The sequence below is a fragment of the Tiliqua scincoides genome, chromosome 1, assembly GCF_035046505.1.
Source record: "Tiliqua scincoides isolate rTilSci1 chromosome 1, rTilSci1.hap2, whole genome shotgun sequence".
In the NCBI taxonomy this organism is placed as follows: Eukaryota; Metazoa; Chordata; class Lepidosauria; order Squamata; family Scincidae; genus Tiliqua; species Tiliqua scincoides.
In genome coordinates this window covers 34,644,226-34,659,929 of record NC_089821.1, presented here as the reverse complement: position 1 = coordinate 34,659,929, position 15,704 = coordinate 34,644,226, and the positions used below count along the sequence as shown (strand labels likewise).

The 15,704-nt window shown below is 41.1% G+C and overlaps 1 protein-coding gene across 2 annotated transcripts in view; it reads left to right on the top strand.

Annotated features, from left to right (window-relative positions):
* The window catches only part of CCND1 (cyclin D1), a 38,003-nt gene that overhangs the window by 12,949 nt on the left and 9,350 nt on the right, over nucleotides 1–15,704 (top strand). The window contains exon 5 of one of the 2 annotated variants that reach the window (XM_066637182.1): nucleotides 10,837–14,307. The exons of the other annotated variant lie outside the window; for it this stretch is intronic. Coding sequence (XP_066493279.1) covers nucleotides 10,837–10,992 — 156 coding nt within the window. The 3' untranslated portion in view covers nucleotides 10,993–14,307. Of the gene's footprint in view, nucleotides 1–10,836; nucleotides 14,308–15,704 lie in introns of those variants that run through there. 2 annotated transcript variants of the gene reach the window in all.

Below are 15,704 nucleotides of genomic sequence, written 5' to 3'. Positions count from 1 at the left end.
CAAAAATAAGACCTAGTGTGTTTTTTGAGAATTGCTAAAATATAAGACCTACCCTGAAAATAAGACCTAGTTGTGATCAGGGCCGGGGGGGGGGGGCCGGAGGGGTCCTCTGGTGGGGCGGGTGGTCAACATGACCAGGAACGCTGCACTCCCGCATGCCACCTAGAAAGTTCCTGCTGTGCTGCCTTGGGCAGAGGATGCTGAGGAGGAGCTGAGGCGGGAAGCAACAAGCAAGGCAACACTGCCTACCAGGCTCTGAGGCTCTCCACATGTTCCAGGGAGTAAGTCCCATTAACTATAAAGGGACTGACTTCTGAGTAGGCAGGCAGGCAGGCATCTTCCTGGGTGCTGAAGGGATATTTTTGTACGGTATATTTTTGTACGTGAATGACTGTGGATTGTTGTACATTAAAAAAAATAAGACCTATCCAAAAAATACCCAGTGTGTTTCTTTGAGCCAAAAAAAAATGACAGTGTCTTATTTTTGGGGAAACACGGTATGTAGAGCCTCTGGCTTAACACACAAGGCGCCTTAAAGGAGGATTTGATTAATGGTTCTGCTGGTATGTTTATAGTGCAGTTACTCTGATAGTGTTTACAGAAAGATTATGAAGATCAGAATTTTAAAAGTTAATGAATAAAAATATCTCATTATCTTTTACTATATTTCTAATAAATTAGAGACTGTACTGTTCTTAGGTAACAATTACTGGTAGTATTATTTACTGCCAATAATTTTCAGGATTTGGCCTCTGGTAAAATCAGACAAAATTATAGTCAGGCACCCCCCTATGTTTAAAAAAAACAAAACCAAAAAAAACACAACACCCCGACTTATCTGAGAGTCATAGAAAATTCCATGATTTTTGGCTCAAAATCCGCCCTCAACTTATCTGTGAGATTGACTTATACCTGAGCATCTACGGTATTTCCTGTGGCATCAGCTGCACAACGTAGGCCTTCATGCATTAACTTCGCATGTGTAGACTGACTTCTGATATGCCATCTCCCTGTGGAGGCAGGAAGGACTGGCACACCCTCCACTCCTCTCCACACAATGAGCTAGCATAGAACAAACCAGTTCTCCAAAACAGTCCAAGCAGTTTTATGATTTAAAGCAGTGGTTCTTTAGCACCGGGACCCACTTTTTAGAATGAGAATCTCTCAGGACTCACTGGAAGTGATGTCATGACCGGAAGTGAGATCATTAAGCAGGAACATTTTTAACAATCCTAAGCTGCAATCCTACCCACACTTACCCAGGAGCAAGTCCCATTAACAATCATTGTTAAAAGCATCTTCATAGTAGCCTATTAAAAGTACAGATCTGTGACATTTCCCCAAATGCAGTCACATGCTTTGGTAGCATTAAGTCTAATATAATAAAAATAAATATTGAAAGAATGGCGACCCACCTGAAATTGGCTGGCGACCCACCTAGTGGGTCCCAACCTACAGTTTGAGAATCACTGGTTTAAAGCAAAGGGTTGGATCCAAAGGTCCCTTTCAGTAGAAAGTATCTTCCGTACAGGCTGTAACAGATGCGTTGGTTCTATTTTTATGAAAAGTAGAATATAAAATACATTAAATAGAGAAAACACCCCTAGTGGCAGTGGGAGTGTTGAGTGAGAAAAATGAGACCCAAAGATATTATGTTGCTTGCTCATCCTTTTCAAGGAGAAGCATGAGAACGTCCATGTCAGCCAAACTTATTATAGGCTGCACAAACTCTTCCACTAGCACTTTTTCATATTTTAAGAACAGCACTATCTGACTCACAATACTTTGGATCCAGCTCATGATAACTTGTGGGGGTGAAATAAAATTGTTTATAAAAACACTCCAATCTTTTTCGTAACATGGTTTGTGTATTTCGTACTCTTTGCAAGAAGGCGCTAAAAAAGATTTTAGAATGTATGGTTCAAATAATACTATATCGTAATATTTAGGACATTGGAATTCTGTACAAACACATCAAATGCACAATTAAAAACAATGGTGCAAGCACCAGTGGGTCCTCTACATACAAACAGACAAACACAGAGAACCCAATATTTGTAAAAGTGGTATTCTTGTTTATGTAGGAGATTTCTGTGGGCATTCTTACGTCTCAAAAACTGTTTGGAAATGTGAGTTCTGGAATTTTGTACAATGTGCTAAATGTTTATGATTGATCCTCATGTTTTGAATGGCTTTTTAGCTTCACCTGATATAGAACAGATTCAAAATGCAGTAGGTCAGAAACTAGATGCCTGTGTGAATGAATGAATAAATAAATACATATCTTTGCATCTTTGGAAGTTTGCCTCCTCTCTTTGGTCTGGAGAGGCTGGCATTGCCCTAAATCTTTCTCCAATAGTAGCATCTGCTATTGGAGCTGAAGACGAGAATTGCAGACCATCTTTTTGAAGCTTCCCACACATTTTGGGGCAATCATGTTAAACAGCACATGGAGCTGATTTTGGCTGATGTCCTGGGCATGCTGCCCTGATGTGACCATTTAGTTTGCAAAGCTTCAAAGATCAATATTTGAGTTCCTTTTGAAAAATAGGATTAATAAGTACGGATTGCATTAAGATGAATATTACTGTCTTTGGCTATAAACGTACCTGTTGCTTTTCTTTTGATTTTATTTAGACTAGACCTTTAGTTTTCATGAATGCTAGATCACTTAGCAGAACTTGGGGTCCATTTTCTGCATTATACATTGAACTGAATCACAAAGTAACACAAGTGCAATGGCCATTGTGCCATCAATCTTCCCTACTCCGCCCTCTGTACTTCAGGTCCCTGAGCCTCCTGGAACAGCACGGAGTGCAATAAGTAGCACTTGCAGGAGGGGACTGCATCTGATTTCCAAGGATCCCCTTCACTGCAGCCATACCATTCCCATATCTCATACCATCCCCAGAAGTTCTCAGATCCTCAGGAACAGTTTTTGAAAGAGTACAGGGAGTTGCAGTGTGGAGGACAGTGGTGATGATGGCTTGCACAAGCGCTATTGCTTGAACAGTAGTTAAGATGTAGCCCATTGATTTTAGTGATATTAGTCATACAGTTGTGATCTTGAAAGCCTACATAGCTACTTTTGTAGCTAAGATCATAGTTGTGGTTTTTAAAATCTGCAGGCAACATCCTTTCAAAATATACTTACCTTTCCTGGCTGGAATAGATCACCTAGAGGATTTGAATAATTGTGATTAAACTTTTACCTTTAACCACGTGAAAGTGGAAGCTAAAATTAAGATCACCTGACTGAAATTCTTTTGTGGTTCATGTTTATGTTGGTAGGAGTCCAATTTCCCATTTTGCTTTTGATCAGTGGTAATTAGAAGTCAGATAACCACAGTTAGAACTCTTGGGCTGTCTTCCATCAGTCTGTTCTTGACCCCATCATCCAGACATATTGAATTTTGCCTGACATTTATTTTGAGGCCAGACAATTTCTACGTCTGTTGAGTTCCCATCTTATCTGGGAATACGTTGGAATTCATTTATTAGGCCCCCTCACCCTAAGAGCACATGGTCTGTAATTCACAGGGAACCAGGCAATAAATATCAAAGGATTACTCTCTTTCAGTGGCATCGCTAGGCCAGTGTGGTAGTGGTGGGGTGGGCTGCCCCAGGTTCAAGGCTCAAGTGGGCACAGCACCTCACTGCCCAGGCCTCCCTTTGGTGCTCTTTGGGTCTAGCCACCACACGTTCTTGCTGTTGATTGTGTTTTTGCCGCTTGCCCGTGAGAGTGTGCAGCAACTGGGCCAAAGATTGCCAAAGGGGGGGGTGGGCTTTTCGCACTTAAATCCAGAAGATCAGGAACAATTTTATTATATCATCACGTCACCCCCAAACTTCTAGAATGCCAAGCTCCAGGAAAGCACCACCATCCTGGGTATGATCCGCACTAGGGACCCCTCTACTCTTTTATTTTCTTTTGGTATCCTAAACATATGCCACTATCTTATCCTGAGTCAGACCATTAGTCCATCTTGTTTAATTTAATCTACAGTGACTGGCCCTGGCTTTTCAAGGTTTCAGGTAAGGATCTTTCCTAGTCCTACCTGGAGATGCCAGAGATTGAACTTGGGACTTTCAGCATGTGAAACGTGCACTACTGCTGAGCTGCGTCTCTTCCCCTAATCCATTCTATCAATCTGATCAAATTTTACTGTAAATAAAAGTTGTTTATGCTTGTCCATAGGCTTGCAGGTCCCATGAACATAAAGGTTCCAGTGCATAATCATAAACCATTCATTAAGAACATAACATAAGAACATAAGAACAGCCCCACTGGATCAGGCCATAGGCCCATCTAGTCCAGCTTCCTGTATCTCACAGCAGCCCACCAAATGCCCCAGGGAGCACACCAGATAACAAGAGACCTGCATCCTGGTGCCCTCCCCTACATCTGGCATTCTGACTTAACCCATTTCTAAAATCAGGAGGTTGCGCATACACATCATGGCTTGTACCCCATAATGGATTTTTCCTCCAGAAACTCATCCAGTCCCCTTTTAAAGGCGTCTAGGCTACACGCCAGCACCACATCCTGTGGCAAGGAGTTCCACAGACCGACCACACGCTGAGTAAAGAAATATTTTCTTTTGTCTGTCCTAACCCGCCCAACACTCAATTTTAGTGGATGTCCCCTGGTTCTGGTATTATGTGAGAGTGTAAAGAGCATCTCCCTATCCACTCTGTCCATTCCCTGCATAATTTTGTATGTCTCAATCATGTCCCCCCTCAAGCGTCTCTTTTCTAGGCTGAAGAGGCCCAAACGCCGTAGCCTTTCCTCATAAGGAAGGTGCCCCAGCCCCGTAATCATCTTAGTCGCTGTCTTTTGCACCTTTTCCATTTCCACTATGTCTTTTTTGAGATGCGGCGACCAGAACTGGACACAATACTCCAGGTGTGGCCTTACCATAGATTTGTACAACGGCATTATAATACTAGCCGTTTTGTTCTCAATACCCTTCCTAATGATCCCAAGCATAGAATTGGCCTTCTTTACTGCCGCCGCACATTGGGTCGACACTTTCATCGACCTGTCCACCACCACCCCAAGATCTCTCTCCTGATCTGTCACAGACAGCTCAGAACCCATCAGCCTATATCTAAAGTTTTGATTTTTTGCCCCAATGTGCATGACTTTACACTTACTGACACTGAAGTGCATCTGCCATTTTGCTGCCCATTCTGCCAGTCTGGAGAGATCCTTCTGGAGCTCCTCACAATCACTTTTGGTCTTTACCACACGGAAAAGTTTGGTGTCGTCTGCAAACTTAGCCACTTCACTGCTCAACCCTGTCTCCAGGTCATTTATGAAGAGGTTGAAAAGCACCGGTCCCAGGACAGATCCTTGGGGCACACCGCTTTTCACCTCTCTCCATTGTGAAAATTGCCCATTGACACCCACTCTCTGCTTCCTGGCCTCCAACCAGTTCTCAATCCACGAGAGGACCTGTCCTCTAATTCCCTGATTGTGGAGTTTTTTCAGTAGCCTTTGGTGAGGGACCGTGTCAAACGCCTTCTGAAAGTCCAGATATATAATATCCACAGGTTCTCCCGCATCCACATGCCTGTTGACCTTTTCAAAGAATTCTATAAGGTTTGTGAGGCAAGACTTACCCTTACAGAAGCCATGCTGACTCTCCCTCAGCAAGGCCTGTTCGTCTATGTGTTTTGAGATCCTATCTTTGATGAGGCATTCCACCATCTTACCCGGTATGGATGTTAGGCTGACCGGCCTATAGTTTCCCGGGTCCCCCCTCTTTCCCTTTTTAAAAATAGGCGTGACATTTGCTATCCTCCAATCTTCTGGCACCGTGGCCGTTTTGAGGGACAAGTTGCATACCTTAGTCAAGAGATCTGCAACTTCATTCTTCAATTCCTTAATAACCCTTGGGTGGATGCCATCAGGGCCCGGTGACTTATTGATCTTTAATTTATCAATGAGGTCTGAAACATCTTCTCTTTTAACCTCTATCTGACTTAACTCCTAGGTTAGGAGGGGCCGTTCGGGCATCGGTATCTGCCCGAGGTCTTCTGCCGTGAAGACAGATGCAAAGAACTCATTTAATTTCTCTGCCATCTCTAAGTCTCCTTTTATCTCCCCTTTCCCTCCCTCACCATCCAGAGGGCCAACCGCTTCTCTGGCGGGTTTCCTGCTTCTAACATATTTGAAGAAGCTTTTATTATTCCCCTTAATGTTGCTGGCCATGCGTTCCTCATAGTCTCTCTTGGCCTCCCATATCACCTTCTTACATTTCTTTTGCCACAGTTTATGTTCCTTTTTATTCTCCTCATTAGGGCAAGACTTCCATTTACGGAAGGAAGCTTCCTTGCCCTTCACAGCCTCTCTAACTTGGCTGGTTAGCCATGCGGGCACCCTCCTGGATTTAGTGGAACCCTTCTTTCTTTGCGGTATACACCTCTGCTGGGCCTCTATTACTGTTGTTTTAAGCAGCCTCCATGCACTCTGGAGAGATTGGACTCTTTTTACCCTCCCTTTCAACCTCCTTCTAACCAGCCGCCTCATTTGAGGGAAGCCTGCCCGTCGGAAGTCAAGGGTTTTTGTTAGAGATTTGCCTGGTATTCTTCCCCCAACGTGCACGTCAAAACGGATCACAGCATGATCACTGTTCCCCATTGGCTCAGTAACGTTTACATCTCTAACCAGGTCCTGTGTACCGCACAGTATTAAATCCAGAGTCACCTGTCCTCTGGTGGGCTCCGTGACTAGCTGCTCTAAGCCACAGTCATTTAGCACGTCAAGAAATCCTGTTTCCTTATCGTGACCAGAACACAAATTGACCCAGTCAATATGAGGATAATTGAAGTCCCCCATGATTACAACCCTGTCCCTCCTTGTCACCTCCCTGATCTGTTTCCTCATTTCAAGGTCCCCATCAGATTTCTGGTCTGGAGGACGATAGCACGCCCCCAGTATTACATTGCTGCACAAGCCTGGTAATTTAACCCACAGAGATTCTACGGTGGAGTCGGACCCACCTTCAATCTCTACTTTGCTGGATTCTATCCCTTCCTTAACATAAAGGGCCACCCCACCTCCAACACGCCCCTGCCTGTCCCTCCTGTAGAGTTTATAGCCCGGGATTGCGGTATCCCACATAAATCCCACATTCATTGCTCACCCACATAAAGTTCAGGTAACTACTGCATGGTTTGGGACCTACCTGTGCTATACCTTTTGCTTACATAAAGATTGCAGCCAACATGTGAAGAGGTGACCCAGTGGCAGGGTGCAATCCCATTCATCCACCACATGTAGTCTCAATATATTTAAATCTGATTTGAATTGTCACCTTGTGTTTTGACCGCAGGTTGTCTGTGTCCTTTTACAGCAATGCAAAAGTAATAGCTGACTTAATTTATGTTGAAATAGAAATTCACTTTAATAAATGTACAGGTCTCATTATTGCTAGACTGCATTGATTTAAAAATATTTCATCATGTTTACAGTAGTGGTGTTTCAAGAGTTTTTCATAAATGTAATAGCCCTGCATCAAGAAATGCCTGCAGCTAGCTTATAAGAATAAGTCAATTCATATACTGGACTTTTTTTTTTTTTTTACAGATAATTCTAATTAAAGGCCTGTACTTTTAAAACCTTCATTCATATACAGCAGGGGTGCCCAAACCCCGGCCCGGGGGCCACTTGCAGCTCTTGGAGGCTCCCAGTCAGGCTCTCGGGGAGTCCCCAGTCTCCAATGAGCCTCTGGCCTTCCAGAGACTTGCTGGAGCCCATCCTGGCCCGATACAGCTACTGTCAGCATGAGGACAACTGTTCAACCTCTCATCTGAGCTGTGGGACAAGGGCTCCCTCCATTACTTGCTGTTTCATGTCTGTGATGCAGCAGTGGTAGTGAAGGAAAGGCAGGCCTTGCTTTGTGCAAGGCCTTTTATAGGCTTTGAGCTATTCCAAGAACTTCATTCATTCATTCATATAAGTTCCATCTGTAATATATTCATTTATTTAAATGTATTCAAATTTTAAATAGTAAATTAATTCTTTCTTTCTCAGCCCCTAACACACTGTCAGAGAGATGATGTGGCCCTCCTGCCAAAATGTTTGGACACCCCTGATATACACTAATTGATTGATGAGACCAGTCATTCACCCAATACTTTTATTCCTAGCTCAGAAGAGAAGCGATAGGGAATTGTCTGAGATCTGTGCTGTGTTGCGTGAAGTATGGTCCACAGATGTCATGTGGTGCTTCTGAGGTGCCCAGAGCAACATGGAAGCACACTACAACTGCAGGGATAATTCCTCTGCCCAGGGTCCAGCTCAGGAGAAGAGCTGGGGCTATTCTGCATTGCATTTGCTCTGGAGGCAATGTTAAGAGCTGGGGAGGGGGACAAAGGGTTGTTTCTGGTGTCTCACTGAGTTTTAAAGGTGCAGTGCAAGTTCAAAAAAAAATCACCTCTAGGGGAGAAGAAAGGGTCTGGCAACTCAAAATTTTGTCTGGCTACTGAGGCCAGCCAGAATGTTTGACCCCTGGAAGTCCTATTATTCTAGTGGAACTTAGGATCACAACTTCTTAGATTTGAGAGCACCTCAGTTGTTTAGTGTGTGTCTGTGTGTGTGTTTTTATATTTAATACTTTGGGTGAAACTAGTTTGCATTTCATGCATACAGAGCCAGAAATGGAACAAACATGCAGAAAATACAAAGTGGCTCCTTTCAGCGTGGAGGTCTTGAAGACACTGTATAGTTATGGCTCAAGTCAACCTCAAGATGTTACTGAACTTCCTGAAGTGAAAAGAGTTTCTAAAAACAACTTGGTGTAAACCCTAGTTTTTAGTGTAGATTGTGAGCTGAATCCTTTATGGGAATTTAAATAAGAATGTATGAGGTCAGAGATTTCATACCATGGAGACACCACATGGATGTCTTTACTGGGAAAGGCCAATGGTATGTAGGGTGCCTGTGGCATAATGACTTTAGGATATAGGGTGTTTCTTTTTGCTATTTAAAATACTGTGTCTCTGTCAAGAGGAAATATTACACTAGAGTTTAAACCAGCAAAGGTCAAAGGTTATTTGTTTTCAGTGAGCTGTAACTGATGGTCTGATCTGCTTAGAGGTAGGATTAACCTCCCACTCTCTCAGAAGAGACTTGCAGAGAATTGTGTGCTTGGGTTTTTAATCTTATTTTACCCCCCAGTACCATGTGGTAGAGAAGGTTCTTGTGATAGTGGAATCAGTGAAAAACTGGTAGATCACACAAGAAGCCTCTGAATGAAGGCAGAATTGAAACAGGAAAATAAAGAAAACAGCAGGCAGGTCACCATCTCGGGAAAACAACATTCATTCTCAGTCATGCACATCCTAACACTTTTGACGGCAATTTATCATGGAAGACTGGGTTCACCGCCAGGGCTAGCATATGTCATAGGTTAAATCAGAAAAGGCAATCCCAAAAGAAAACTTCAAAGTTCTTAATACACCCAGTTAAACTTGTTGAGAAAAGCTTTGCAATGTTTGTTAGAAAAAGACAGGAGTAAACAGTGAACAGCAGCAAAGTATTGTGGAATTGTTTGTTTTACCTATTTAAAGGGGCTGTTGCCTATTGCTGCCGTGGGTGCTTGCCTGGCACTGAAGAAGCTGTCGCACTGAAATGCAGGCATACACGTTGGTGATCTACCCAATCTTTTTCTGTTCCTAATTATGTGACTCAAATTTATGTGATCAGGCATGCCTGATCCTATTAGGATAAATTTCAGAAGAGGAGCTGTGTTTGTCTCTCGTATACTCAACAAGAAAGAGACCTGTGGCATCTGAAAGACTAATAGATGCATTTCGAGAACTGGCCCACAATAGACTTGCTCATCTTTGAGATGCTATAGGATTCTCTCTCTCTCTCTCTCATGGTCCAAATACTGTTTTAAAAATATCCTAATTTATCCTATACAGTTTATCCTAAATGCGTTTTTTCCCCCCCTGGGGACAGTCTTGATGAATACTAGGTGGTCTCATTCTAAACCAGGGGTCTCCAAACCCCGGCCCCGGGGAGGGGCCAGGCGCGACCTGTGGTAAGCCTCTATCCGGCCCGTGACCAGCCTGTTGTCCCCTGAAAGCCCCTGGCCCACTTTGCCGAACATGACTGGAACTATGCTCTGGTTGCATCTGGAGGGTGTTCTAAGGGCCAGAGAGGTTGAATGAATGAGCCCATTCATTCATTTATTCACACATCTAAGTTCCATCTCTAATTTATTTATATAAATTTTATATTTAAATTTTTTTTCCAACCCTCAAAGCCGTGCCAGACATTTGATGCGGCCCTCTGGCGAAAAAGTTTGGAGACCCCTGGTCTAAACTAAAGGTTGATGCACCAGGTCTGAGGTTCCTAAAGAGGTACTGCGTGGCCTCTTCTCAGCTTGCCAAGCCAACATAATGTGAGTTTGTGAGAAAAGCACTGATAGTGTGCGATTTCACATGATGTTGGCTCTGTGAGCCTGAAGAAAAAGCCCCGTCCCTTCACACATGCCTCCCACATGCGTCATCCTAACATTAGCACCACATCCCATTCCTTCCCCTCCCTGCCCAGTCTTGCCCTCCCCACCCCTCCCACACTGGCTTACCTACTCTGGTGGACTCTGATTGGATAAAGAGGTAAAGATCAATAGGGCATGCTGTCTCTTCCCCATCTCTTCATAACTATGTCTTCATGATTATCCATTCATGACTGTCAACAGAGTTATTACACTGAGGAACTCATTGGTAACTGCTGCTCAGTGGCTTGGGATGCTTTAGAAGAAAAAGAAATTTGATTTTACTGTTCTTCCTAAAGAGTGTTCTCTTCAATTTCCTTAGGATTGTTTACGAGCCTGCCAAGAACAGATTGAATCCCTCCTTGAATCTAGTCTACGCCAGGCACAACAACATAACATTTCCTCAGAAACAAAGACTGTTGAAGATGAAGCAGACCTTTCCTGCACGCCCACTGATGTGAGAGATGTGAATATTTAAGGAGAACTTCCTCAATGGAGTTTGCTTGGCAGCACCAGCAAGCAAAGAAAGGGCATCTGAGAAGGAATTGGGATCAGGATCTTCTCCCCCAAGAAACCCATTTCTCCAAGACTTTTGATACCAGAAGGGAAAATGTTCTGCATTCTTCTATTCACTATTCCTTCTTTCCCTTTGTGACTTTAACAGACAACCCCCACACAAACATCCTAACTGTCTTAAAAAGAAAAAAAATAGTATTTGCATGATCTCCGGGATTTGCGCTACAAAAAATAGAGGGTTTTATACAATAATAATCAACTAGTTTTTTTAAAATATTAAAGTGTTTTTGTCTGTATGTTGTAAAAATAGGCATTAACACAGACACACACACACACATGCAGATGTCTCCAGGGGAGGTATTAGATGTGATTCTTGCATATTAAAAAAGCCAACCATTTTTAAAGTAGAAGAGGGTTTTTTGTTTTAGATAGATTACATATGTTTGTTTTAATGCAGTTCTAGGCTTTTCTGTATCTTGCTTGCTTATGCATTTAGTCACTTTATAATTCATCTGTAAATGTTTATTTTATTCCCTTAGGTTTTTATCCTCTTCACCTTATAAATGGTTCATATAACCTTTATGTTCATATATGTTAGCATACAGCATTATTATATGTTAATCTTCTGTGCCTGTGGATTACCTGTGCATAAGGGTTCTAGGATTCCAGCTTGGCATGGCCAGGGAAAAGTTTCAACATACTCCTCTGATGACAAAAATGAAATTGTAATAGTGACATAATATATTTTTGTAACCTTCCTATTTTTGTAGTTACCTGTGTATACTAGAGAGAGAGAGAGAAATAATAATGCTGGTTTTTACCCAAAAGATACACAGCCTAATTATGTCCAGGTTGAATCCACAGCTTATCTTTTTTAAGAAATTGTTTTAAAACCATTCCATTTCAAAGCACTTTCAGTTCATTAGGTATAGGAAATACTTTCTTTTTATTGTGTGGGAATTTTTTTTCTTTCTCAAATGGAATGGTTTGGAAATTTGATATATATAAATATATATATAAATATATATATATAAAGTGCTTGTGTGCAAACTTGGAATTGCGAAGCAAGTGCATTTAACTATGGTGTTGAGGAAAGGTGGGTTTTTGTTTTTATCTGAAGGTTGTGTTCCAGTGAGAGAAATCGCATTCACAAAATTACCAGAATATCTTCCTAACTTTTTCAATAGAGAAAAAAAAGATATTTAGAAATCTTTTGGTGCCAATTCCTTTTTTTGTTTAAATATAAATTTAGGGGCCTGAAAGGTTTACCTATAGGACACATTTTGAGAATTGTCTCTAGATGACGTACAACTGAAGGCTTTTAAACACTAAAATATATAATTTATAGTTAAGGCTAAAAAGAATATTTATTACAGAGGATGTTCGAAAGGCCAGTATAATTTGTAAAATAAATCACCCCCTGATTCTGGGAAGCAAAATAAAAGATCTTTCTGCCCTTGATGTTGCAGTCTTAACTCTTCTTACTAAGAAATGTGGACATTTCAAGACAGTACTTCATTTGGCCCAGATGTTTCCAAAATATTAACCATGAGAAAGCACCATAGTTAAAAGTGTAGAATTGGTGTACTTGAAAAAAAAAAAAAAGTTCTGATTCCATTGTATTTCCCTTGGGTTTTTTGGTTTTGTTTTGTTTTTAATCTAGCTACAAATAGAAAATTTGCACATCTTGGCTATGTATCTTTTTTTTATTATTATTGTAGAAAGTAGCTGAAGGGACGTGGACATAGCTGTTGAAGTTGATGCTTGAGGAGAATGTGATGGCAAAATGTATGTGAGAAACTGCCGCTAAGGTGTTGATTGTAAAAAAAAAATGTTTGTAAAAAGGAAAAAAAAAGGAGCAGATGCTCCCATTTTTTATTGAGCTGCTATGGATAAATTCCCAGCAAGAATTGAAAAAAAAAAATTAACATTGCTTTTCTGTATCTTTGTCATTGTGTTTTGCTGCTATTTTGTGGTCATTTTTTGGTTCTTTTTTGTTCTTTTTTTTTGGTTATACAATGTCATATACTGCCATGTTATAGGTTTTAAATTTTCTCATAGAAAATTATATTATTGACATTTTTTGGTAGATTTTTTTTGTGTGTGTGTGTGATCAATTTTACTTAATGTGACTACCGCTCTATTCCAAAAAAGGTTCCTGTTTCACAATACCTCATACTTCAGTTAACCATGTTTAGATCAGGTTTTAAAGTTCGTTCACAATGCCTCATAATTCCTACTGCAAGCTGAAATGCATTGGACATTATTCTGAATGGGTCTCGCGATTTGCAACTAGTTTGTGCTAACTTTGAAACGGCAGACATTTCAGATGATTGAGTAATGTCAGGTTCTTTTGTTATGTGTTTTTATAAAATGGATTCTTTTTCTGATCTGGGGTTTATTATCATAGTAGTTTTTAAGCTGTGTTATTAGCCACATTTGATATATGAAAGGTGCATTATAATATAACTCTTGTGTGCCCTTCGATGTTTTCCATCAGTGGGGAATCATCTTACGGTATGATAGGTTATCTTCTGGAATTTAAGTATTTTGTGTGTTTAATCTGTTATGATATATTAGGGGTTTTTGTTGATGTTAATGATAGCGTAATGCTAATTTAAAAAACGAAAAAAAAGAAAACTTGTAAATCTCGTAAGTAAGCCAGCTAACAGAGTTGTATGGTGAAGAATAATCTAGTTGCCTGTATGCTGCTAAACCAAAACAGAATTAGAACTTCATTTTGAGGGCAAACGCAGTTAAGATCCTACCTAAGCTTATTCAAATGGAACAAGAAAACAGCCTTGTAATGCTACCAGCAGTCGCAGGACCCAGGAGGACTGGATACATTTTGTCCAAATTTCAGGAACATTTCTTACTGCTTACCTCATAGACATTTCTGTTTGTGGCATCTCTGTGTCTCTGAACCAAACAAGATTATTGAGTTAGTGGTTATTGGTTGTATTTTGTGTTTCACTGAAAAGTGGCAGCGTGTGTACTGCAAATTTCTTCTTAAAAGTGTTGTATGTACTAAAAGGCCAAATGCTGATACGCGGGTTCACGTGCCAACAGAGATGCTTTATTGTCACATTGTTATAATAACAATCTCTAGAAAGCCAAGCAATTCAGATTTGTACCTTTTGTTTTAATATATTGTACTTATTGGCATCACTGGTCTGAAATGCACATTTTCACCAACAGACCTGTAACATAAGTTTCCAGTGAAAAAAGAAAAAAGAAACCCTCCCCTAAAGTCTAGAAATAAATTTGTAAAACCCAGTGTCTGCAGTCTTTGTTTTTCTTTTCTGTGCTAAGAGTACAGTGAACAACTCTCCGCCCCCCTTTTTTGCATTCTGCAGTGATTAATTGGCTGTGACAGTGATTAATTAATACTCATGTCTAGGAGGATACAGATGTAAATATGACTCGGTTTTGTAGCTCTGTTCCATAATAACAAAACTAGTTTTGAGTTCGATGTTATAAAATGGTACTTTACCCAGAATAATAGTAAACTCTAGATTACCTCCTTAAAACTTCAGAATAGGTGAATTTTGGGAGTACGGTTCTTCCTAAATCCCACTGACACAAAGGAGAATGGTGCAAAGCCCCTGTGCAACCATTTTCCTTTTGTCACACAGCAGATGTTCCTAGTTCATTTAATCTGCCATTTTGTATGACTTTCAGGTGGCATGAACAATATATGCTGCTAACCTTAATGGTAGCAAGGAACATACTAACATGGAATTATAAAGGAACTGGTGTCAAGATGTGGACAGCAAATTAGAGTGTGCTATTCCTACACCACACGTGCTTTAAGAGTCCTTTGATTATCAGGTCCAGATAGGAGATAGTGGAATGATGTGTAAGGGCCAAGTTGAGAAGCAGCAGCATCGGGCACTCTTGTGTATTTTTCAGGTTGTGATACTAATTGGTTCTTTTCCCTGCCTCTAGAAAGTTGTACCTGCACCTTAAAATATGTTTAATATTTAATAACTCTTGGCAGTCTCTCATTGTCACACCTTGGATAGGGAGGCAAGAAATAGAAGACCAGAGATAGGAAGAGCAGCTGAGGGAAGGTCAAGATCAGGCTGTAGCCAAGTAAAGGAGAGGCAAAAGGATAGTCAGGGCTTGGTCATGTGATCCAAGAGAGTCACACCTTGCCATTTCTGCCCAGTGTTGCATATACGCAACAGGGACCAAATGTGGGTGGCACAGGAGGTAAGGCACTGGAAACTGCCTAGTAGGTCACACACAGCACCATAAAGTTTAATTTAAAAAGTATATTCTGGAAAATGCCACCTGAAATTTAGAAGATAAGCAATAGTTTACTGGCTTGGAAAAAGGGTATCCTGAAAGTCAGGGAAGCAGCCAGAGGTCTTCTTGGGTAAGGGAACACATACATGTGCAACATGTAAGTTGTTACACATGTACATACATGTACAAATATACAAGATAAAGAGCTCTTCAAAAAGCAACCCTATTCAGATGTTTTATGAATGTGTGGAAGGGTGAATGGGCCACGCATGTCCAATCACCATGTGTTTATTGTGAGATCTGAAAAGCCCCCATGAGTACAATAGTACACGCAGAAGACTCTCTCTCTCTCTCTCTCTCTCTCTCTCTCTCTCTCTCTCTCTCTGTGTCTTAATGCAGTGAGGAATCCTGCAGTTAGGCAGC